General features: G+C 45.3%; 1 protein-coding gene across 3 annotated transcripts in view; it reads right to left on the minus strand.

Annotated features, from left to right (window-relative positions):
• The window catches only part of ANAPC1 (anaphase promoting complex subunit 1), a 68,860-nt gene that overhangs the window by 18,168 nt on the left and 24,488 nt on the right, over nt 1-26,204 (minus strand). For all 3 annotated transcript variants that reach the window (XM_063123921.1, XM_063123920.1, XM_063123919.1), the window contains 17 exons: nt 24,651-24,742; nt 22,433-22,581; nt 20,864-20,942; nt 20,695-20,731; nt 20,046-20,116; nt 18,646-18,824; nt 17,642-17,868; nt 14,336-14,454; nt 12,980-13,251; nt 11,010-11,244; nt 9,691-9,782; nt 9,011-9,145; nt 8,423-8,505; nt 6,170-6,248; nt 4,339-4,413; nt 3,097-3,173; nt 98-188 (listed from right to left, as the gene is read on the minus strand). In XM_063123921.1, the coding sequence (XP_062979991.1) occupies nt 98-188; nt 3,097-3,173; nt 4,339-4,413; nt 6,170-6,248; nt 8,423-8,505; nt 9,011-9,145; nt 9,691-9,782; nt 11,010-11,244; nt 12,980-13,251; nt 14,336-14,454; nt 17,642-17,868; nt 18,646-18,824; nt 20,046-20,116; nt 20,695-20,731; nt 20,864-20,942; nt 22,433-22,581; nt 24,651-24,742 (2,092 nt within the window). The remainder of the gene's footprint in view (nt 1-97; nt 189-3,096; nt 3,174-4,338; nt 4,414-6,169; nt 6,249-8,422; nt 8,506-9,010; nt 9,146-9,690; nt 9,783-11,009; nt 11,245-12,979; nt 13,252-14,335; nt 14,455-17,641; nt 17,869-18,645; nt 18,825-20,045; nt 20,117-20,694; nt 20,732-20,863; nt 20,943-22,432; nt 22,582-24,650; nt 24,743-26,204) is intronic.

Raw genomic sequence — 26,204 nt, forward strand, 5'->3', positions numbered from 1 at the left:
TTCGTCTTTTAGCTGCAGGAAACTGGGCCTATGGCCCTGGACCTGCCCATTTCCCATAAGCCCTTGATAACTACTCGCTAGCTACGAATCCACTTACCAGGCAATTAAAGGCAGCCAGATTTTCTGAACCAGCAAATCGGAAACCCAAAGACAAGCAGGCCCCAGCAATGATGTAGACGTGAGCCTGCCTGGAAAAACAACAACAACATTGGACATGAAAGGGTTTCAAACCCTGCGAAAGGTTTTATCAAAGCCTCTCTGGGGCGGCTTTCATTTCGCCACAGCTCAAGCTCCTTCTGCAATCACTGCCCTAAAAAGCCCTGGTGGAGGACAATGCAGGAATGGATTGACCCACCGTATGAATGCCCGCAAAGAGCCTAGTCCACGAGGCTAGACAAAAGGCCTCCCCCCTTCCTAGAATAAATCCAGGCTTTCCAAACACAGCTTGTTTTTTTCCAGGACCAGGAGGAAAGGAATGAGGAAGGTTCCAATAAGAGGAAGGGGAAGTATAGAGCTCCCTCTCTGTGGTATTTGCTACAACCACTGCACTGGCTTCACGATAAGGCAACGCACACAAGAGTCTAAAACAGAGGTCGGGAAACTTCTTTCTATCAGGGGCTGCATTCCCTTGGGGGTAATCGGCCATGGGGGAGCACGTGCCAGTCATGAGCAAGACCAACTGCTTCCTCTCTCTCTGTCAACCATTCCCTTCTCTCTGGGCTCATCTACACCAAGCAGCACATTGCACTATGAAAGCGGTATGAAAGCGGCATATAAAAGGCAGGAGCCACACTGCTAGTTACTCCAGTTACTCCCTAGTAACTGGAACCAGTTACCTAGGGAGGTTGTGGGCTCTCCCACACTAGAGGCATTCAAGAGGCAGCTGGACAACCATCTGTCAGGGATGCTTTAGGGTGGATTCCTGCATTGAGCAGGGGGTTGGACTCGATGGCCTTGTAGGCCCCTTCCAACTCTGCTATTCTATGATTCTATGCTGCTTTATAGCGGTATTGAAGTGCACTGCAGGATCTACACTACTGCTTTATAGTAGTACTGAAGTGCACTGACAACTGTTGGGGCCCATGCATGACACGTCTACACCAAGCAGGATATGGCACCATGAAAGCGGTATATGGTATGTGCCAATGGGCCCCAACAGTTGTCAGTGCACTTCAATACCGCTATAAAGCAGTCGTGTGGCTCCTACCTTTTATATACTGCTTTCATACCACTTTCATAGTGGAATATCCTGCTTGGTGTAGATGAGCCCCTTGTCTCTCTTTTCCACGGTTTGAGGTGTTTATTTGCAGAGGGCTTTTGAAATTAGGCCAAGGACAGCTGGTTGCCCATCCCTGTTCTAGGAAAGTCTGGACTTTAAATACCCCACAAGACATTTGGGTACCAAGACTACAAATCCCAATGCCCCCGCCCTCGCCCAAACACCTCTAATTTATATGGTACACCATCCTCCAGAAAGTTCTGCTGTGCAAGATGACAGTCATCTTAGGGCAGCCTTCCTCGATCTCCTGCCATCCAGATGTTTTGGACTTCAACCCCCATCAGCACCAGCCAGCATGGCCAATGGTCAGAAATGCTGGAAGTTGTAGTCTAAAACATCTGGAGGGTGCCAACTTGGAGAAGCCTTTCTTAGGGATTCTTCTGAACCCACACCTGAATGTTTACCTGAAGTGATGCACAACTCTCTTTTTTGAAAGTTGTCTTTTAGGTAGCTTTTAATTGTGACCGTTGCATCATGGGAGACCCTTTTCTACAGGTTTAGCCCATGGCTCATCTGTAACATTTAAAGGGCCACAACCCCGTGGGAGGGGCCAAGTGTCCAGGACTTGAACACTACATTGGTACCTGCTGCTACTAGCCAGGGAACAATCCCATGTTAACGACCCAAGCCAACAATCCTGCTCACGTGGTTGCAGGCCTTTAAGCATTACAGCTGTGCTATGCGATGAAACTCCAGAAAGGCGGCTCCCCCAGCGTGGCTTAGTGGCCAGGATTAAAATAAAGACAGGCAATGTTTAAGTCTGGGATTTTAAGAGGAGCTTTTCTTACTTCACAGGTTTGGTTTTCATGATTTTGTCACCATATTGTTGATTCGAAGACTTGGTTCAGACAACATGATAACCAATGGTCGTTTAAATAGTCGACAGTTAGTTATTTAACCCACCATGGGTTATTGTGTTGTGTGGAGGGAGTTTTTTTAACCAATGGTTCATTATCTGCACAACACTGTGAAGAGTTGTCTATTTGAATCACCATTGGTTATCGTGTGTGGAGGTGACCGTTGGTTATTTCCTCGGCCACAGAGTCGCGCGGCAAAAGTGGTGGCTGCCACTCTAGCCCAGTTGGCAGGATAGCTTTTCGGCAGCAGTGGCTGATGGGATACTAGTGGGAGAACTGTGGGGGGAGGGAGAGGGGGATGAGTGACTCAACTCAGCATGGACTAATAGTCATAGAATCATAGAATAGCAGAGTTGGAAGGGGCCTACAAGGCCGTCGAGTCCAACCCCCTGCTCAATGCAGGAATCCACCCTAAAGCATCCCTGACAGATGGTTGTCCAGCTGCCTCAACTCAACTCAACACTGATCCTAATCCACACCACGGTTAATTATTTTCAGGTCGTGTGGGGAATTCCCCTCTAGATAAACAACTGTCAAGTTGATTATTACCCCACTGTTGACTATGGTGTTGTCTGAATGCAGCCTTTGAAGCCTGGACCTTTGGGACTGGATAGATGGAAAGAAAAAGGCCAGAGTAGTCCAAAGTACTGGGCAAAATCACTTATTGAGTGCATTCCTATTCTCCTCCAAAAGACGGTGAATCGTCATTTCTACGTTCGGCTGCTCAACGTTACACTTGCAATAGGAGAGGTGCTCCGCTGTGTCTCCTCCACAGCTCATCAATGCTGAGTTTTCAGGAAGAGGCTCTTCCCTTGTGGTTCAGGCCTTCTGGCATTACCGTCACAGTACAAAAAGGAGCCCTGCTGCAGTGGCTCCCACGCCACAAATGTAATGTGTGAAAGGACCCTACAATTGTCCTAAGAACTACAGTAACCAGGAACCACTCATCTGATTACTTACGCCAGTGTCTCCAGATTCAGATCTTCTGATGAAGGCATCTCAGTCGCATGAAGGGATACGCTGTTCTCCCGAACAATCTGCAAGAAACATGACACATGCAACTGACCATTCTCAATCCTCTAAAGATTTCCACAGTTTTATGGAAGTGAGTCTCCGATTACTAAGTCATGTGATATGTTATCCTTCTAAAATTATTAAATCAGTGTACTCCAACTTTTAAGGCAGAACCAAGCAGTAAAACGATAATTTCTGATGTTTAAACGTGCCTGAAAATGAGAGGATTGTAGGAACAAAGTATTATTCCCTTGCCAATATATTCTATGAGAATTCTATGTATGAAGAGCTCCTTAACAGGTTGATGAAGAGATACTGACTAATGAAAATTACAGCTCACTTTTATGAATGCTTATTGGAAGCAACTCCCAATTATTCCCAAGAAAACCCTCGTAGGAGTGAGCTGTTAGTGGTGTTGCTGTGAATCAATGGATCTAGACCTTTCCTTTGCAGAAGGCTTTTGATCCAATGCTTTTGATATTGACTAGCGGAATGGGGGAGAAGACATGTTTGCTAATGGAAGGAGGAAGGTGGAAATGGGTGAAAAGCATCTCTCCAACCCCACCCCAAGCATCATAAGTGCAACTCTGCTCAGGGAGTGCTCCCAATGGCGGGAGCAGGATCCAACCCACTTGCTGGGTTCACACAACACGCTAACCCACCCAGTGTGGGTTATTGCTGAACCACGGGTTATCATGTTGTCTGAACACAGCACATTATCCTCCGGGTTGCTCATGACTAACAGCTCACTCCTTTGTTGGTCCCTGGTCGACAGCTGGTTGGCCATTGTGTGTACAGAGTGCAGGATTAGATGGACTCTTGGTCTGATCCAGCAGAGCTCTTCTTATGTTCTTAACCATGCAGGGTGGCTTGTTAACCATCCTGAATAACCCAACTACATGGATACTTAAGGTGGCCTGTTCAAGTAAAATAAACCACACTGCATGGTTTGCAGGCCACCCTGTGGAAAACACAACTGCATTCTGACAACATGTTAACCCACCCTGTGGGAAACCCACTGCGTTCAGACAACACGATAACCCCAGGTTCCCTGATTCCTCTGCAACACATGGGGTTCCGTAGCAGATGTGCAAGCAAACTAGATTACATGGAAAGGGTTTCCTGAAGGCAGAAAATCTCAAAACCATCGACTTATTGTAACAGACTGATGGGATGCACGCTCCTTACTTGAGGCACGTTGCTGTCAATCCACTTAGAACTGGGCAAGATATCATCCCACAAGATCAAGCATCGAGCAAGGGTCTGCAAACAAAGGAAATAAAAAAGGAGTTAAGCTCAAAAAACAGCCACACTTTAAGAATTCTGAAGAAATCAAGATGAGTGGGCCAGGGAAGTTATGCATTCAGAAAGTTAAATTTAGAACCGAGAAGTGCCTTGAACTGTTTGAGAGAATTCAACCTCCCCTTTTCGACACATGCAATGTCGGCGTTCCTTCTTCGCAAATCTGTCCTTGTTAGCTGTTTTTCACTATTTATGTTCTCCTGTGGAGTCAGGCATTGGCTTTCATAGCCAAAGAGCGACGCAGAGTTCTTAAAGAGCTGTACTAACATAAACTTACCACTTAACTCATTTTCCTTGCCTTCTGAAATATTATCTAAATGTGATGGCTAGAATTACCCAGAAATGTCTTTGGAAATACAGAAGTGGTCATTAAATTATCAACATCTCGGGGGGGGGGGGGGGTAAACGGGAAAGACTTTTAAAATGTGAAGTTATAAAACAGGCTTTACTACACACCATAAACCAGAAACTTATTCTCAATCAGCCTTCTTCCAAAATGGTGCCCTCCCAATGCTACAAGTCCTAGCATCCTCAGATGATAAACCTTTATCAAGTCTAACTTCAGTACGGCCTGATGTAAATATTACTTTCACCACATGGGACTCCAGTCCTACACCACACCACTCCAGTAGTGTTGGTAAAAGAGTAGGCATAACGACATAATCGGATCCCACCACAGTACTGCCAGCTAATGGGACCAGAACAGTCTACAGAAGTATGATCAGGGATCTGAATACAAAGCCCTATGAGGAGAAGCTGAAAGAACTGGGCATGTTTAGCCTGGAGAAGAGAAGACTGAGGGAAGACGTGATAGCACTCTTCAAGTACTTGAAAGGTTGTCACACACAGAGGAGGGCCAGGATCTCTTCTCAATCCTCCCAGAGTGCAGGACACGGAATAATGGGCTCAAGTTACAGGAAGCCAGATTCCGGCTGGACATCAGGAAAAACTTCCTGACAGTTAGAGCAGTATGACAATGGAATCAGTTACCTAGGGAGATTGTGGGCTCTCCCACACTAGAGGCCAAGAGGCAGCTGTACAACCATCTGTCAGGGATGCTTTAAGGTGGATTCCTTCATTGAGCAGGGGGTTGGACTCCATGGCCTTATAGGCCCCTTCCAACTCTACTATTCTATGATTCTATGAAGTAACATTTTTTTTATCAAGGTTGTAGATTTTGAATCCAATTACTCAAGATCATTCAGACATCTTTCTGTGCTGAGTTTCATTGGGTTTTGTTTATATTTATTTATTTATTACATTTCTATACTGCCCAGACGAAGCTCTCGGGGCGGTTCACAACGATGTTTCATGCTGCTGAAAATCACCAATGGACAATTACTGACGTGGTAAGCAATATACTCTACTGATTCAAGTGCGACCTGAGTGTTGATTGTCAAGGGATGGCCGCGCATGTGTGGTTTTGGATGCATATCATACAGCTGCTGGCCTCAACTGGCCTTGCACATACAAACTTGGTATTATGCAAAGTTAACCCTAAGCTGAAATAGGATGGAGCTCTATGTGGTTAAAAGCTAGCAATGTAGACCCAAAAAATAATAATGAATGGCCTAAGCATGAATACGACTGGGAGTGTTCAGACTGAGACAATCAAAGGTATTTCACAGGAATTAACTTAATGACCCAGGTATAAAAGTCACTCCGTTTAGAGCAGCTTGCACTGAAACAGAAGCGCAAAACCAAAGCAAAAACGTACCCTTAATAAAAGAAATTCAGGTTTCACAAAGTCCAACAAATACATCGTGTCTGGAGCTCGAAGCCAGTCCGCAATCGACCTAAGAAAATGTAAAAAAGAAAGTACAAAAAAGAGCCTTGAATTAAAATGGCTTGTTTAGTGAAGCACAAAGGCATGCTTCAACAGAGCACGTCTTGAACGGCTGAACCTGCTTGCTAATTTTACTGACTTCCTCTCTGATCTCCGAACTCTACTGCCACGATCCTCGCTCGTTTACAGTAAGACTTGCGGAGCTGCAACGCCTATCGCTCAGAATGAACTGCAAAGATGCCCGTTTGCGCCTGCTGAGTGGCAAAGGCCCCCATCATGTCCCAGTGGGGCCCTGAGATTTGTGATGGGCGGAAGCAGCCCTAAGCATTAGGTGTTTACACGTAAGCCTAGCACTTTAACGAAAAGGCAACAGAGGACCAAAACATTAGTCTGAGACTGGTATGACAGAAATTAAAGGAAACGCCCCATGAGGGTCTACGGTAGACAACATTCCCCAATCACTGATCACTCTAGATTAAAGCTAATCATAGCTAGCAGCTGGCATACCGCTAACACTGAAAAGGAAAGGGGGGCTTCTTATGGTGGAAAGAGAAGAACAGGAGCACCCAAGGGCATGGAGGTTTGAACATATAAGCAACTCTGGCCCGCTTGCATTGGCTGCCTGTACGTTTCCGAGCCCGATTGAAGGTGCTGGTTTTAATCTATAAAGCCTTACATGGCTCAGGACCACAATACCTGACAGAACGCCTTTCCCGACATGAACCTACCCGGACGCTACGCTCAAAATCTAAGGTCCTCCTTTAGGTGCCTACTCCGAGGGAGGCTCGGAAGATAGCAACAAGGGAGAGGGTCTTCTCTGTGGTGGCCCCCCAATTATGGAATGATCTCCCTGACAAGGCCTGCATGGCGCAACATTGGTATCTTTTCGGCGCCAGGTCAAGAATTTTGTCTTTTCCCAGCCATTTAGCAATATGCGATGAGCTTCATTGATCCTGGATCTGTTTTTAGGTTTAAGCTGGCAGCTTAAAGTATTTTAGAGTTGTTATTATTATTATTATTTATTTATTTATATAGCACCATCAATGTACATGGTGCTGTACAGAGTAAAACAGTAAATAGCAAGACCCTGTCGCATAGGCTTACATTCTAACAAAATCATAATAAAACAATAAGGAGGGGAAGAGAATGCAAACAGGCACAGGGTAGGGTAAAACTAACAGTATAAAGTCAGAACAAAATCAAGTTTTAAAAGCTTTAGGAAAAAGAAAAGTTTTTAGCTGAGCTTTAAAAGCTGCGGTTGAACTTGTAGTTCTCAAATGTTCTGGAAAAGCGTTCCAGGCATAAGGGGCAGCAGAAGAAAATGGACGAAGTCAAGTAAGGGAAGTAGAGACCCTTGGGCAGGCGAGAAACATGGCATCAGAGGAGCGAAGAGCATGAGCGGGGCAATAGTGTGAGATGAGAGAGGAGAGATAGGAAGGAGCTAGACAGTGAAAAGCTTTGTAGGTCAACAGGAGAAGTTTATATTGGATTCTGAAGTGAATTGGAAGCCAATGAAGAGATTTCAGCAGTGGAGTAACATGGTCAGAGCGGCGAGCCAAGAAGATGATCTTAGCGGCAGAGTGGTGAACAGAAACCAACGGACTGATGTGAGAAGAAGGAAGGAGTTGTTTTTAGATGTATGTTTTTGTGTATGCTGCATGTTTTTATGGTTTCAAATTTTGTATATCGTTTTAATTGTAATAATCTAATGTAAACCACCCAGAGAGCTTCCGCTATAGAGCGGTACAGAAATAATAATAATAATAATAATAATAATAATAATAATAATAATAATAATAATAATAGATAGTTCTCAACCCCTTAACCATGGTCAACGTCATGAAACATTACATCTACAGCAGACCATACCCTAGAGGAGAATAACTTGCCGAGTGAGATCAGAAATGGCAGCTTTATTTCAAATAAAAAGCACAAAGATTTGGATGTCAGTTTTCTTTTGGCAGTGCCAATCAGGTGGGCTTTGTTTCATTCTCAGGGTTTAACTGATGGGCATCATGCTGCATGACATCTAGAGCAATCTGAAAATGTTCCTCTGCAAGACATTTTGTCGTGGTCCTCCATGTACATAACAGTGACCTGAATAGGTATGGGAGGACCGTTTCCCAGCCCTGTGATTCTAAACTCTATGCACCTTACACATAAGCACAATTCTAAACCCTCTACCTGTTGTTAGTCTTCAGATAGATCATCGCTAGTGCCAGAGTTGCCCCTGGGCAAGTGACGTCCACATTTATGGTATCTCCTTCCTGTCAAGATAAAGAGGGCACAATCAAGCTGATTTAGCAGAGAGTCCGGCGAAAGCTGCACAAAGAACTCGTGCAAAGCTTTGGATGGTAGGTGGGTGGGCAGAGAGGATGTTTCCTCAAGCATTTCCGGAATGTTCCGGAAATGCTTGAGGGAGCCCCTCCTCTGAAACAAAACAGGTCTGAACCTGAGTAGTAACCTAGGTGGGAGACAACCTGGGAACTCCACTGAAGGTGATCTGAGTTCCCTGGGAAGAAAGGTGTGGCCCATGCCAGTCAATCAATCAAACTTCCTCCTGACAAAAACCACAGTGCAAAAAGAATTCTTCTTGCTGAAGCTCAGGGATAAGGGCAGCAGAAGGGCGCTGCATGCAGAAGGTCCCAGGGTCAAGCCTCAGCATCTTCAGGTAAGGCTGGCAAAAACTCTGGCCTGAAAAGCTGAGGAGTTGCCAGACTGACTTGGGATACTACACAGTTTTAAAAAGCAAAACAGAATTAGAACCGTCACCTTGATTTGGTAGCTTGGAGACTTGTGTTTTTCTCGATGCATTCCGGCTTGAAAACGCCGGTGGCCGCCAACCATATACTGGTAAAGCTGTTCGGGCACATTGAGGTCTGACATGCCAATCAAGCTGCTGCCATGCTGAGGGAAGAACCGTCAGGAAAGGGTGAAAAAGCCCGTTCATCTCTTACCGTCAGCCACGGTCACAGCCAACGGCCAGGGCCGGGCAAAGCTGGTAGTAGGCCCAGGCCAGATGGGAAATGTAGGCCCCATTTCAAACTGCTCATTAAGTATTTTTTAATCAGTTCTAAATACATATGAACTAGAACGATTTATAAAAAAGGTAATGGCAAGCACTTTTATTCAAGATATATGTAAGACATAACTTTTTCACATTCAGAAATGCTTTACGGGCTTTTCTTTGGGCAAATTCATCAACAACAACAGAAAAATCAAGCAACTTTGCCCAGGGGGACTCGGAGTAGGCCTCCTCAAAATCATAGGCCCATGTCAACTGGCTCCACTGCCCCCCACACCATCCAGCCGCATATAGATGTGTGGGCAGGAGCTCAAAATGTACAACTTATCCAGCAAACAGAGAGCTGTTGCTTTTGAATGAAAATCTAGTGAACAATTCAGCATCACACAAGTGTTAACAACCACCAAAAAAAGGGAGATGCGCTTACCCCAAGACACACCATACCCAAAGCTAATCCAGCAGCGAGGGAATAGGACTCTCGGTCTGTGCAATACTCCATCTCAGGACCTGGGGGACGCCCTAAATTCAAAACACACAAATGAAATCAACTTGGACGCCAACTTTTGCAAATAGCAAGCAAACGTGTAAGTCTGCAAACTTGTAACTTTTTGAAAACTTGTAAGGCAACTTTTGAAAGCGGCAAACAAACATACATTCCATTTTTCCTCAAGTACAAGTTCAAGCAGGAGCTACAATTTTAGCACTGAAAAGTTTAAATCAGGCTTCCTCCCCACAAAACTCCCGACCCTGGTCTGGTGCCCTCCAGAGATGCTGTAGTATAACTCCCATCACCTCCAGGCTGGCTGGGGATGATGGCAATTGAACACATCTTGAGGGAACCAGGTTGCAGAAGGCTGACTTAGACCATTACAGTTCATCCAATTTTGATCTCAGAGACATCATCAACATCATTATTATTATAATCCCTTTCTCACTCATGGCGTTCTTTTCTAGACGGACATGACGGGCATTGCCAAGTCATGCTGTCTTTTACAGATTCAGGAATTTCCTGACAATTGAGCATGTTTTAAGTATGACTGCTTTCTGGATGTTGGTGTGGATGTATTTTGGAAGGCCCAGTTTCTGAAGGTTTTCTGTATAGGTTTTTGATGTGATGCCAGTGACTGATGTGACTAACGGAATAATTGTGACCATTTTATATAATAATAATAATAATAATAATAATAATAATAATAATAATAATAATAATAATATCATCTATACCACCCCATAGCCAAAGCTCTCTGGACAGTTTACATATGATTAAAAAAATTAAAAATGATATACAAAATTTAAAACGGGTGTTACCCAGAGGACCTTCTCTTCTGCTGCTCCCAGACTGTGGAATGGCCTGCCGGAGGAGATTCGGCAACTTGACAGTCTTTTAGAATTTAAAAAAGCAATAAAGACTGATCTATTCCGGCAGGCCTATCCAGTGAAATTTTAGAATGTTTTTAGGATGTTTTAATCATGTATGCTACGTTTTTAATCAGTTTTTAATGTGTTTTATATTCATTGCTGTTCCCCGCCTCGATCCAAGTGGAGAGGCGGGTAAGAAATAACTTATTATACAAAAACGTACATCTAAAAACAACTGTAAGCAACTTTAAGTTGTCAGCCAATCCTGAAAACAGATCCGGGATCAGTGACGCCAATGAAGGGCCAATTCATACAATGCCAGGAACAATTTTAGCCTATGACAGTAATAATAAAAAATCCATCTGGTGTTTTTTTTTTGTTCCTTACCTATTTCCGACAGCAGAACCTCAGCGGTGTGCCTGTGAGCCGTCCCTTGGTACACCAAGCCTATGCCGATGACCGCCGCCACTTGCACGTTGTGAGGAACGTCCAGCTCGGTGGACGTTGGTGGCAGGAGGGCGGGGATGTGGATGCTGAGCAGCCGCGTGATGGACATATTCATGGTGCCGAGCTTGGCAGCGGAGACCCCCAGGAGCAGCCCGATGCTGGTCATCTCGTGGCCCTGCCGCCAGGAAGAAAAGCCCTGGTCAGGAGTGTTCCCACGCGGAACGAAAACGGTGCTTTCAACACACGCTCCCAAGACACGTTCCCAATGTAGAAGTGTGATTGGATAATGATCTCACATTTCGTTAAAAAGTATCATTAGCATATACCCTATTTCTTCGATTCTAAGACGCACTTTTTCCCCCCGTATAAACATCTCTAAAAATGGGGTGCGTCTTAGAATCGTGGGTGTGTCTTAGTTTTTTTTTCCTGTTGGTGGTACTGAAATTAGGGTGCATCTTACAATCGATGGCGTCTTACAATCAAAGAAATACGGTATATGGGTTGCAACCCATGACTGATTAATCGTAAGGGGGAAGTTTAATGGGTAGGCCTGATTGTTAAGGAACACTTGCTTATTTCTGAGGCAATTTCGGTTCCAGTGTGAACGTAACAGAAAGTATGTAAGAGGATATATTAAAGATGGCCTTTTCCATAGGAAGAGCTATGTGGGATCAGACAGCATGGTCAATGACCATGGGAGTAGTAATCCAACTTAAGAACTTAAGAAGAGCCTTGCTGGATCAGACCAAGGGTCCATCTACTCCAGCACCCTGTTCACACAGTGGCCAACCAGCTGCTGACCAGGGATCCATAAACTGGACACGTGCAACAGCACCCTCTCACCCATGTGCCCCAGCAACTGGTGTATATCGGCTTACTGCCTCCCTTCGAACAACGAATGTAGCTTTTAATTATTAAACTGTATTTTGCACATCCTTTTGCACATCCTCAATCGTAGCCAAAGGCAACTATACTGACGTTTTGGCAATATTCACATTTATTTTTGCATTTATTGAAAGCAAGATTGGAACATAACGTAATTATACCCTTCAGGTACTGTTACAATCAGCAGCTGACCTTGATTTTTAAAAAGACAAATATACAGTTCCTACTAAACCCAAACAAAATGCAAACAAGTCTTCAACTGTACTTTGTAGCCAAAAAGGTATCAGGCCCGAAAGATGCAAGTTTCACAACCCCGATGTTCTGAATTATTCATAGAGTCACAAAGTCTAATTACTCCTTTTCAATCAGACACAATGGCTTAATTTAGATATCATGCTAAAAACATGGTTAAGGAGGCTTAACTATGGTTTGTCGTGATATCTGAAGTGATAAGCCGTAGCTTGCGATCATCCAGCAAACCAGAACCAGATGGTACCATGGTGTGAAGTGAATTCTGAAATGGTGGGTCGTATCCAGTGGAGCACTTCCACTCACATAAGGTGGGGCACCCAATTCTCATCAGTCCATACTGTTCTGGATGATTCCCAACTCTCAAGATCAACTTTTCTGGAGTGATGGAGAACTTCAGGGGGGAGTTCAACAAACAACCCACACTCAAGCACCGAGTGCAGGCTAGTGTGTCGTCTGAATCCAGTCAGTATCTTCATCAAACAAAAGCTGTCCACGTAGCAGCATCTGCATAACAACGGATGCAACGCTAACAACAGCAGCGCCTGCCAGAGGGATCTTCTTGATTCCTTGGCTTCCGGTGCCAACTGCTCTGATGAATGCTCAGGCAGCTAGGAAATTCTCCACACGACTGGGAGGAACTACGTGACGAATGGCTCCAGATGTCCCTGTTCAGCTCAAGGAGCTCACTGTCAAAGTAACCTCCTTCAACTGATGGGAAAGGTAATGTATATACACACCCACACCCAAAAACCCCTTTTGAATTAAGGGCACACCTTTGTCAAGTAGTCATGGATGTTGAGCGTTGCAAGCTTGGTGAGATGTCCATTCAAGCCCAGGGCCATGAGAAAGCCGGCATACTCATTGGCTAGTTCCGCGTTTTTGGGTTTATTGTAGACAATCCATGCTGAGTCTATTTGGGAAGCTGGCGCTATCTTTAGCCCGGCGGCCACACCGTTGTGAAAGTTGGCCCAGCAAGCCATGTTCGGGGGCACGTCGATGTTTCCGCTGTTCAGATCCACAGTGGTATTCCTAGGAGGAGCCCGGCCTGCACAGAAGGGCAAAGCAACCCATTAAATGTAGACGAACCCAAAATGCGAGAAAAGCACGTTTTGCTTCTGCAGTTTTCTCGTTTGTCAGAACTCTGTGAATCGCAGCTCCCAAGGCTCCACTTCCGAAAGCCGTTCCCCACCTAACAAGAGGCTTCCAACAGAACTTTGGGAGCAGGCTCAGCTGTGCAATGCAAAGAGCTGTGCTAGTTAAATAGAATGCACTGCAATTACATCCATGTCCACTGGATACTATTTTAAACAGAGAGGAAGAACAGCAGAAGAAAAGACATTACATTTATGTATATAATTGATTTGTGCCCTGCCTGTCTACCCGTAAAAACAGCACCTACAGTTCATCTAAACCAGGGGTGGAGAACCCAAGGAGGACAAATACAGCTCTCAACCTCATTTCATGTGTTCCTGAATTTCAAAAGCCTTCTGCAAGCGATCAATTCAGCCCTTTGGAAAGAGCTACCCGCCCCTCCTTGGCAGCCCTCTGGAGAGGGAAGGGGGAGAGTGAGAGAGGGTCTAGCCCCACTGGTTTTGGGCTCTGGCTGCACCCACCACCAGTGGGATAGGCAATTAGAAGTCTTCATCCAGCAGAGAGAGAGAGAGAGTGTGCTCAAGCTTGGTTCTGAGTAGACATACAGAGGCTTGGTATTGTGGATACTATTTGAAAGTGCTGGGAATGATTAATTCCGGCTTACAACTGAGTAGTCATGCAGAGGGTTGCACTGCTTACTTCTGAGTAGGTTTAAAATAAGTAACAAGGCCCACCTGGCGCCATCATTTTCGGCGCCAGGTCAAGACTTTTCTCTTCTCCCAGGCATTTAGCAATATGTAATGAGCCTGGGTCAGTTTTGGGGGCTCATCGTTCTTAAAGTTGCTATAGTGGTTTTAAATGTATGTGCATTTTGCATGTTTTTGTGGTTTTTAATTTTTATATATTGTTTTTAAATGTTTTATGTTATGTGAACCGCCCAGAGAGCTTCGGCTATGGAGTGGTATACAAATGCAAATAATAATAACAACAACAACAATAATAATTCAGTTTTTCGTGCAAAATATCGCAGAACACACCTGTCAGGTTCAACTTGGGAATAGGCAATGGTTCTGTTGGAACTGGATGGTAAGAGAACAAAGTGAACATTCCTCTTCCCAAGGGCAGCGCCATCGTCCGCTGACACAACTGCAGAAGCCTGTTGTGGAAATCCATATCAGAAACAATGCAGGCAACAGTATTTCACTGACTGACACACACACCCAGCAACGACACAAAATGCATTAGCGCCAACTGTTTAAATGAATAATAAATAAATAAATGTTATACGTAAAATCTTGCTGTTACACCCAATGAAAAAACGAGGTGGGAAGGCACCAAAGCACTGTGCAGGCTGAAGGACGGAGCCCTCCGCACGCGCCTGAACATAAAAGCACTGCTGGTTGGAAGAATGTGAGGTTGCTTATTCAAAGCCTGATGTGTTTCAGGTTATAAAAAAAATCCTTTCTCAAAGGCACTCTTGCAGACCCTACTCACCCTTTTTCAAGGTAAAAAACCTGAGTTGCACAATACACATTCCTCCGAGGATACTACTCAGAGGTTACAGCCAATGCCCTTCCACTTTAAACTGGTTCATAGAATGTAGTAAGAATAAAGTGGAAATGCAAAAAAAAGAAAGGGAAAAAGCCACTTCCCCAGAATATTTTACCAACGCATCAAACAGTTCAAAAACCCAAAGTGAAAAGCAGATAGGAGACCTGTGAATCTATGAGCTGGTTGATACATGAATGTACATGGATTAATGTATTGTACGTTTGATGAGCAAGTGTATATTTGATCTGAACGCGTAAAACTATTTCGCTGAAAAACGTGGCGTTTGACGTGATGCCTGTAGCATTGGGCCCACAAGGCCCGCGCACGTCATCACGTGATGGTGCAGTTCTCAAGGGATGAGCATCTGTGCGTGAACCTGCCTTGTGCGGTGACAAATGTGCCACCCAACAGGAAGCACTGCTTCTGGCACTTTCAACTCCTCCTCGGGGGTGTGGGGGACTGCTGCAGAGCACCTCCTTCTCATGCTGCTCAAGTAGGTACCCCATGCCACAGCTCTTCCCCAACGCTAGTCCATCTTGGGCTTCCAAGAGGGTAGCCGCTGGTGTTGGGAGGAGCAGCAGCATGGCTTCCTGCCCTGGGGCTTCTCACGTTAACCAAGTGGCACATTAACCCCACGCGGCAAGCTTATTGTGAGGAACGGCCCTTGGGACCCTAATCCTTGAGGCTGGCCCAGCAGAATGTACGCTTTCCCCTAATTTCTCTACCTTGCCGCTGCAAACTTTTTAATTGGGCCAAGAGGAAGAGTGACAGGACAGATCTCCCCGCCTCTGTTCCCTGCTGCAAATGTAGCATCATCTGTGTAAAGAAGAGAGACAGTGTTCCCCTTGAGCCTCATGTGGCGCAGCGTGGTAAGCGGCAGTTACTGCAGCCGAAACTCTCCCCACGGCCTGAGTTTGATCCCAACGGAAGCTGGTTCTCAGGTAGCCGGCTCGGGTCAACTCAGCCTTCCATCCTTCCGAGGTTGGTAAAATGAGTACCCAGCCAGCTGGGGGAAAGGTAACTGTGACTGGGGAAGGCATGGCAAACCACCCCGCTACAAAATCTGCCAAGAAAACGTCAGCGAAAGCAGGCGTCCCTCTAGGAGTCAGTAATGACTCAAGTGTTTTGCATGAGAGGTTCCTTTCCTTCCTTCCTCCCCTGCCTTGCACTATTACCCTCGTGGTATTAGGGATCGACGGAACAACTCTCTATTTTACTTCCAGTCCAGGATTCCCTCTCTGTGGGCTTCAAAAAGGGGCTGTAGGCTCCAAGTTGCACCCAGTTTCTTCTCCTGCCCTTTCTTTTACTGAGGCTAGAACCCAACCAAGAGACAAGAGTGAGCCTCTCTACACACACACAATCCCTGTTCTTTATGTCTTAGATATGCCTTCCTGTGTCAAGGGCACCACTGGATGAATAAGCCTGCAGAGGACTCAGATCACCAGGTGGCAGAGCTAGAATTGTGCCAAATCACTGATGTTAAAATCTTAACCCCTGCTACAGGAAGTGCCTCTCCAAATAAGAACAGCGAAAGAGTTCTGCGGCACCTTAAAGACAAACACATTTATTCTTGCATAAACTTTCATGGACTAAGCCCCATTTCATCAGATGCATGGAGAATTATGGAGACTTTCAGGTCTATATACAGTACATCCGGTGGGTTGGGGGGATGAGAGGAAGCACTGACAGAGATAGCCTAGCTACAGTTATCCATGCTCTGATAACCTCTCGTTTGGATTACTGCAATGTGTTATACGTGGGGCTGCCTTTGAAAACGGTCCGGAAACTTCAACTAGTACAAAACAGGGCAGCACGGTTACTAACAGGGACTGGCCAACGAGACCACATCACGCCAGTCCTTTTCCAGCTTCATTGGCTGCCAGTCCAGGTCCAGGCCCGATTCAAAGTGTTGGTATTAACATTCAAAGCCCTAAACGGCTTGGGGCCAGGTTATCTGAAGGAACGCCTCCTCCCATATGTACCTGCCCGGACCCTAAGGTCATCCTCAGGGGTCCTTCTCCACGAGCCCCTGCCAAAGGAAGTGAGGCAGGTGGCTACCAGGAGGAGGGCCTTCTCTGCTGTGGCACCCCAGCTGTGGAATGAGCTCCCTAAGGAGGTTCGCTTAGCACTTACATTATATGCTTTTAGACGCCAGGTGAAGACCTTTTTATTCTCCCAGTATTTTAACAGTCTATAAATTAATTTGAACTTGCTGTTTTAAATTTGTATTTTAAATTTGTATTTTTGCATTGCTGCTGTTTTTATCTTGGTTGTGCTCTTATATTGTATTTTATATTATGGTTTTATGCTGTTGTTTTATCCTTGAATTGTCTTAATTTTGTAAACCGCTCAGAGAGCTTCGGCTATTGGGCGGTATAGAAATGCAATAAATAAATAAATAAAAGTACTGACAAGTGACATTCACATTATTAACAGTGGCCTTTCACAGTGCAATGATTGCTGACAACCAACATCCTTTCATTAGGTAAGCCAATTAACACAAGTAGTGGGACGTCAGTCCAAAAAAAGCTCATGCCAGAATATATTTGTTCATTTTTAAGGTACCACAAGGCGCTTCATTGTTTCTGCTGCAACAGACTGACCCTCTGGAAATCTCTTCAAATAAAGATACTTTTCGCTGAGCTTCCTGATTGCCCGCTACGGGTGCAGATCCCAGCATGCTTAGGAGCCTCCTGTGCCTGGAAGTTCACTCTGGCAAACGTTTGAGGACCAGCTGCACGGCCACAGTACGGACACTGACAAACAAGTGACTAGGAGTGGCAGAAATTTACCGGTTTTCTTTTTCTTCTATGTATTCATGGTCGCTGACTTCTGGCATCTGAACTACATTGACACGGACTGGATGGGCGCTCTGCAAAAGCCTGCGCACCTCTTGCACTCTCAGGTCTTCGCTCCATATGAGCGACATCACTTCCTGGTTCATATCATTCATCCCATCGTCATCCTCCTCTGACTCTGTGGTTGAGGGCATATCAGACGAGAGCACCTGGGTGTCAGACTTTTGGAGGCAGAAAAACATGGCTTTTTCGGTGAGCTGCTAAATACACAGGTGTCATGTTTCTCAAAACCTCCCGCCTTCTTGGGAGACAATAACGAAGCCTGCTAAGTAATCCACAAAGCTTTATTTAAGCAATAAACATCTCTTCCCACCTGAAGAGAGTCTAATCTCTAGGAACTTTTTCCTAGGCAAAACTATGCAAACTAAGTGAGACAATGGTCCTTTCAAGAAGAATGGAAAGCCTGTTCCCCAGAGCCATTAACTTCAGAGAGACTAGTTCTGAGGCGGCTTCTGATGGGATGCCAGCCGGGCTGACTTTCTCTCGCCTTCCTTTAGCTCCGTCCGTTTTAGTCTGCGGCATACTCTAGGATCGGCTAACCTCTCTGTGCTCTCCTCCTCGGAAGAATATTGGCCTCCCACTGACTGTGTACTGTTTGCCCTTGACGAGATAAGCTCTAGAGAGGGTTCACTCCCAGCTGGTGAAGAGCCCGTGAGAGCTTTCTCCCCCACTGGTACAGGCTGGCCTGTTTCTGGGGCCGACTCCTCTACTTCAGAGTCTGATTCTGATTGATCACCTGAAACACCTTCTTCCAACCCAGGGAGAGCAGGGCTAGACATGACAACAGGTGCTAATCTAAAGATTTATGTTTGCCTCTTTTGTTAAACTGGGAATATTCATCAATCTGAATCCGAATGATGAAAAGTCACTCCCACGCATGCAACCTATGAAAGGAAGCCTCTTCCCAACGTCTTTCCTCCCAGAGTTTCGATACTTACAGCTTTACACTTTGGCAACTTTCCCTCGCAAGCCTGTTTGGAAAGGTCTTGGCGGCCTATGAGAAGACAGACAGCTTCTGGCCAATCAGAGGCAGGCTGCTGTCGGCAGTGATAGATGGCATCTCGGATAGGAAGAGCGACTCCAAATGGCAAAGACTCCAGATCTCTTAAGGTGAATCCTAAAATTTTCAAAGAAAACAAGCCCGAGAATCATTTCACCAACTAACTTCTATAATTCCATCTCAAGCCCCTGTATATTTATTTATTTATTGCATTTCTATACCGCCCAATAGCCAAAACTGTTGCTTGAAGGCACAAAAGCAGAGGTGTGAACATTCCTTGTATAGGCATTGTGGCACAACGTCAGAAACTTGCAGCAGAAACTCAAGTTGAAGCCAGACAATAGTTCTTAAGAGAGTTGAAAGTGGTCTGAGAAAAGTACACTTCCCATGGGGTACCCATCCATTCCTTCTGCCTCACTGTTGCCTCTGGTCAAATAAGTTTTGCAGATTTTTGAAACAGTATAAACCTGCAAAACCTGTTTGTCCAGAGACAACACTGGGATGTTTACACACACAAGCAGCAATCCTGCTTTTAAACTGCCTTCAACTCACTGAAAAAAACCCTAGCATCTATCTCTAGGCTCAGCTTTTATACATTTAAAAAGGAGCGTCACTGCTAGAGAACAAGAGCAGTGCACCTGTGGCCCTTCAGATGTAGTTGGATCGCAACTTCCATCAGCCCCAGCCAGCAAGGTCAATGATGATGGAAGTAGTAATCTAACTTAAGAACATAAGAAGAGCCCTGCTGGATCAGACCAAGGGTCCATCTAGTCCAGCACTCTGTTCGCATAGTGGCCAACTGTTGTCCAGGGATTAACAAAGCAGGACATGGTGCAACAGCACCTTCCAACCCATGTTCCCCAGCAACTGGTGCATATAGGTTTACCGCCTCAGATACTGGAGGTAGCACATAGCCATCAAGGCTAGTAGCCATTGATAGCCTTCGACTCCAGGAATTTATCCACCCCGCTTTTAAAGCCATCCAAATGGGTGGCCATCACTAGATCTTGTGGTAGTGAGTTCCATAATTTAACTATGCACTGTGTGAAGAAGTACTTCCTTTTATTATTTGTCCTGGATCTCCCACCCATCAGCTTCATGGGATGACCCCAGCTTCTAGTATTTTGTGAGAGGGAGAAAAATGTCTCCCTATCCACGTTTTTCACACCATGCATAATTTTGTACACCTATATCATGTCTCCCCTGGAATATGACTAGTTTCCTACCAGTTATAGGCAAAACGTCTCCAAATGCATGAAAAACTCATAGAAACTAATTTGTTTTTGTGTACACTACACCCATCCCTGGGGTGGGGAAAAAAGTTAAATACCTCCTTACCTACATTCGTCATCCAGACCACTAGCTTTTCAGCAAGACTGGAAGCAGATGAGCTGTGCCTAAAACTGCATCTGCACAACAACAGGGAAGCAGGTTCATGTACTGATTCATTTATTTATTTTACTTATTAAAACATTTGTATCCTGCCCTATATAGCTAGGATCTCAGGGCTGTGTACAGATAAAATTATACAACCATATAAAACAATAAATATACACCACTAAAAAAATTTAATCCATTAATCAAACTAAAACCAGTATAGAATTTAGAAGCAGTAAAACCAATTAAAACAATGTGCAAGCTTGGTGAATTTGGCCATCAAAGGCTTTATTAAAAAGCCATGTCTTTTCTTGGTGCTGGAATAAAGTCAGCATTGGTGCCCAAAGCAATGCACCTATTAGACCAGGAGGGGCAAACTTCTTTCAGTCCGAGGGCCAAATTCAATGCCAGAGATGGGGACTGGCCCAAAGTCCCCCAGTGGGCTTCCATGGCCGAGTGGGGACTAGAACCCGGATCTCCCAACTCCCAGTCCAACACTTTAGCCACTACACCACACCGGCTCTCATTCTCATGCTGCTGGGGGAGGAGATGAGAAACGGGGTGAGCAACAAAACAGCTTCCAAATGCAAGTTTACACTAATTAACTTACTGAGATTCTTCCTGCTCAGTTTGCTGCTTTCGCTGCCCTAAAAGAGAAGAGGAAGAGAGAGAATGAAACATGCACCAACTCCTACTTTTATTGGGACAACAAGGGAAGAGGCCAAAAGTGCTTAGAAAATGCCTCCTTGGGTGTTTGCATAGCATCGAAGTTGAATTACCTGAAGTTATCTTGGACAAATAGTTGGATGCTTCATTTGAAACAGCTCTTTCATCACCAAGTATGTACAGCACAACGCTCTGCTCAGGAGAAAGGAATTGTGCGTTAGGGTCTACTTAGAAAATTTGTCTTGGCTGAGAGAGAAAGAAGGAAGAAGACCACGCAGGAGGCATTTACTGAATTTATATGTGGATATTAATCTTTACGTTCAGACTATATAAGCCAAAGACTGAGGCCAAAGTGGTAGGAACACGTAAACCTGCCTTACATCGAGCTATCTAGACAAGTGTTGTCTATAGGCAGTGGCTCTCCACGGTCTCAGGAAAAGGAAAGGTCTTTTCCAAACCTGCTAACTCAGACCTTTTTAGCTGGAGATGCTAAGAATAGAACCCAAGATCTCCTGCCTCCAAAGCATGTGCTATAGCATGCTGCAGCAGCCACTGGTGAGTAAACCTCCTAGCTCTGAGAATGGTCTCATAATTCATGTGCCATGCGAAGAAGTTTTTTTTCCTTTAGAGGGTTTTATCCTTAAGAGGGTTTTATCCTTAAAGGGGGGCTTAAAATATATTTTTTTAAAAATACAAAGATGAAGACACGGTGCCACTCCCAGGCTTTGTGCTTTGATACTTCTGATGTTAAAGCTTCTGTTTTACATCAGATCTGAAACTAGTACAAAGCGCTTTTCTGGATCCTCCGTCCCATAGCAAGTATATATGGGCAAGTTCTCACCTAGAAGGAATTTTGTTCATGCTGGTGAGTGGCTAACTGCAAGGCTGGCTCTGCACGTATGGTATTATAAAACTTAAAAGCACAGTGCAATCTTTGACTTAATATCCTGAAACGCATCAAGGCAAACCATATATTTTCCCATTTAGAAATTCCACACTACATTATTCAACATTTTCCTCTCTGCAAGAATGGGGGCTGGGGGGAGATAGTTACAAGCATCTTGAGGTTTGTAAAACTGAAATACACCGTTTGTATGAACACAGCGTGCGAGTTAAGTGTTTAAGACATGGCAGCACGACTGTGGGCTTTTCTTGAGCACATATCCACACTCGTGAGACAGTCCAAATCATTTTGGTGCTTGAGGCAAAAAATGCAAGTAGCACCCATACACCCACACATAGTGGTGGTAGGGAAATGTTCAAAGAAAGAATTGACAATTCGCTGGATATTATCGGTACACCCCAAATTTGTCTCTGAGGCAGGCTGCCTCATGCTGCTTAAAGGAAGGACTAACCACGTCCATATGCCTCGGCAGTTTTGTCCATTAAAACATTTCTTTTTGTTCATGTGAAGTATGGCTGTGATTCCATAGCCTAATAATAATGAGTAATTTAGTTCCATCAGAGACCCCTGTTCATCTACTCATCTCAGATTATATGTAACCTGTAGCTTAAAACGTCTCTGTTTCTCCTGTGAAGAAGCACTGGAGGAATTCAGAGGACTAGGCTCTCTCCCAATTCAGAATTAGGGGATGGTCAACAGACCTACCTCATTCACACACTCGTTAAGTGTTGCAGATACCTATTTGCAGAACTGACTCTCTTCTGCAGGCGTTACATACCAGCACCACCAGCTTGCTCCTTTCACAGATTCCAGGCAAGTAAGGGTAGGGTGGCACGCTTTCGCCCTTCAAGCAGGAACTCAGCCACTGAAAAATACTCGGAGGCTCGGACGAAAAAAAGGGAGGGTGATGCATGAAACCTGTTTGGGCTGAATCATACGATGTAGATGAGCTACACGAGTCATAGAATCATAGAATCATAGAATAGCAGAGTTGAAAGGGGCCTACAAGGCCATCGAGTCCAACCCCCTGCTCAATGCAGGAATCCACCCTAAAGCATACTTGACAGATGGTTGTCCAGCTGTCTCTTGCCTCTAGTGTGGGAGAGCCCACAACCTCCCTAGGTAACTGGTTCCATTGTCGTACTGCTCTAACAGTCAGGAAGTTTTTCCTGATGTCCAGCTGGAATCTGGCTTCCTATAACTTGAGCCTGTTATTCCGTGCCCTGCACTCTGGGAGGATCGAGAAGAGATCCTGGCCCTCCTCTGCGTGACAACCTTTTAAGTATTTGAAGAGTGCTCTCATGTCTCCCCTCAATCTTCTCTTCTCCAGGCTAAACATGCCCAGTTCTTTCAGTCTCTCTTCATAGGGCTTAGTTTCCAGACCCCTGATCATCCTGGTTGCCCTCCTCTGAACACGCTCCAGCTTGTCTGCCTCCTTCTTGAATTGTGGAGACCAGAACTGGATGCAAAACTGGACGTCACCTGAACCCATTTTAAAAATAAGCCATTTTTAAAATACAACTGCTCTACTACTTATAAAAAACAACAACAACCCAGAGACTAGAATCCAGGTGATCTGGCCACTATGGGCCCTTCCTACACACCAGCAGCTTCAGCTGCTCTTGGCTGCACCCACGCCGGTGAAAGCATGAAGAAACCAAGCATGAACTGGGTGGCTCACAGACACGGCCAGCGGAAATTTCCATAACCGCAGCAGCACTGCTTTCCCCCCGTTGTTGTTTCCACGGGGATCCGTGTGCTCTATCCACGTCCCGCTGCATCACACAGTCGGTGAGTGGTTGGGTAGAGTGGCCACTCATTCATAACGTAGAACAGTGGTTCTCAACCTTTTTTGCTCCATTCCCTCCTTTCACCATTGTTCAGAATATAATTCCCCCCCTTCCCAAGATAGTCTAACTCAAAAGGTGCATTCCAAATAATATGCATATAATATTGAAAATCTTTTATTTTTTTCTATTTTAGTCCCATTTAAAGGGGCAACGCAAAGCATGGCCCCTTTTATATTCTCAGCTCCCATGCCTTGTGTTGCCCCTTTAAATGGGAAGCTTGAAACTTCTAGGATTGCGAGGGAGGGAGGGAAAAGAGAGCAAAGGCCTGGCTTTTGCAGACGACATGACACTTTTTTGGGACGTTTTAAATAACGTGTAGGAAGACATAAACTACAGGACATCATACTTTGCTGAATAGTGGTCCCAATTCCCCCCCTGGAACCCTAAAATTCCCCCCTTGTTGAGAACCCATGATGTAGAACAACAGTTCTTATTGTCTGTAGTGAAGAGAAAGCTTGTAATGGACAGAGCTAACGAAGACAGAATTGTCTGCCGTAGTTCTGAAGGAAGCAGAATTGTGTCCCCCATAAAATCTCCCCTGGTGCTGCCTTTAGCTTCCAAAAATACGTTTCTGAGGTTCAGCAACGAGCATCGGCAAGTATTACTTACAGAAAAAGAAATCAGTAAGTGCAATATGTGAGACACACAATTGCAAGGAATGCAATGCACAGTGGAAGAAATATGTTCGGAAGATATATAATGCACAGCCTCACTTATAAAAAGTGAGACTGCTGTATTGGATAAGGAGCTAGAACAGCCTTCCTCAACCTGGGGCGCTCCAGATGTGTTGGACTACAACTCCCAGAATGCCCCAGCCAGCTCTGCTGGCTGGGGCATTCTGGGAGGTGCAGTCCAACACATCTGGAGCGCCCCAGGTTGAGGAAGGCTGAGCTAGAATGACATGAAGCATTAGTGATTTGTTGTCTCACCCTGGCGAAATTAATTTTAAAAATTATGTTCCCAAAATGCAATGCCCTACCCAGCAAAGCTCATGAAGAAAGCTGAAAAGATCTAGGATCGTATTACAGTAGTATCGTCACGGTCAGAACCTGGAAACATGGTCTCAAACATATCTATTTGACATGACTAATAATGTGAATGAATGATGGTCTTCCAAAGAATTCAACTTATTCTCTTGAAACTTACCCGGATCAATCACGCATGCTTGCCTGGAAGTCTTCACAAGCACCGGATAGTCTCTGTAGTAATAATCAAGATAAGCTTCCAGTTTTAAGTCCCTAGAAAGGGGAATAACAAACAAACCGAATGATGTATAAAATGCACAAGACCGCATGCAATTGTTCATTAGGGGGATGGGGAAGGAGAATGGGGATGGGGGTGATTTTTTTCACAGCTCTAGCTGAAATGGCCGTAAAGAAAGCTCTGCTGCGAAGATGGAGAAATCGTTCACCCCGCTGGCACAGAAGCAGCTGAGCACAAGCACAGCAAGAGAAAGCATGGCCAAGACAGCCCAAGACATGAGGCAGAAAAGCCAAACGATGGCTCCATAGACTGGAAGTAAAAATAAAAAGCTAAATAGCAGCCAATTCACTGCCACTTCTAAGTACCACGAAATATGGTGTCCTATCCTCACTTTGCCCCTCTGCCTTTTGGAGTGGTCTGAAGAGGCCACCACCTGGAGGCTGCGCAATGATTGGCTGAGTTCGTATTAGTTGGGAGGGCACTGGGCAGGCATTATTACATGTTCATATCCAAACAGATAGCTTGCCACCAACGTTTCCCAGATGGAAAATAGGGCCACTCTTGAGTAGGCACAGTACACCCTTATTGTCACACCAAAGAAGTGAAGGAAGAATGTGCAATATTACATACGCTTGGTAAAAATGGGTGGGATCCAATTCATCCTTCGCACACTGTGGGACAGTGTGAGAGAGTGTTTGTGTGAGTGGGTGGGTGGGGTGATTCCCATTTCCTCTCCTCCCCACACCTTCAAAGTCTTCTCTGGAGGATTGGGCAACCCCCCCAGAGCAGATTTTAGGTGCAAGCCAGGGCTTGCAGGGAGGAAGTCCCACTGCACAAGGGAAAATCTGTTCATGCAACGTTGGGTTTCACCCCACGTATTTTTCCACAGCCAAACATTCTTGGTATTTATTGCCAGAATTCTGCAGTGGTAGCCCAAATTGGCTCTCAAAGAGGTTTACTCTCTCTTTCTCTACATATGCACACCTGTGCGCACACACACACACAGAGAACACAACAATATCAACAGGGATTTCATGGCAGATGAACTTCCACTTTCTGTGCCAGGTGTGAGTCAGCAGGGCAGACATTGCTTCCCATCATTTTTCGTTTACCTTAGCCTTTTTCAACCTGGTGCCCTCCAGATGTGCAGGAATGCATCTCCCCTAATTCCCGGTGAGCATAGCCATTGGCTGTGCTAGCTGGGAATCAGAGTTACAATCCAGCACATCTGGGGACTGCAAGGTCGGGGAAGGCAGCTTTACACGTCCCTTCCGACTGGACCCCCTTCTTCCTCCATCCCAGGGGTGTGTCAGGGGAATGGGATGGCTTTGGATCTGGGGATTCCTCATCCACCCCTGGAATGTCCCCCTTTTTGGCCTTCCGCCACCAGAGTACTGACAGCAGGGGGAGCAACACTGACAGATCTTTCCTCTGCCACTATGAAGACAGAGATGCACAAAATCCTACAATCAGTCCCTGGCTCGCCCATTGCCCTGC

The sequence above is a fragment of the Elgaria multicarinata genome, chromosome 4 (assembly GCF_023053635.1).
Source record: "Elgaria multicarinata webbii isolate HBS135686 ecotype San Diego chromosome 4, rElgMul1.1.pri, whole genome shotgun sequence".
Classification (NCBI taxonomy): domain Eukaryota; kingdom Metazoa; phylum Chordata; class Lepidosauria; order Squamata; family Anguidae; genus Elgaria; species Elgaria multicarinata.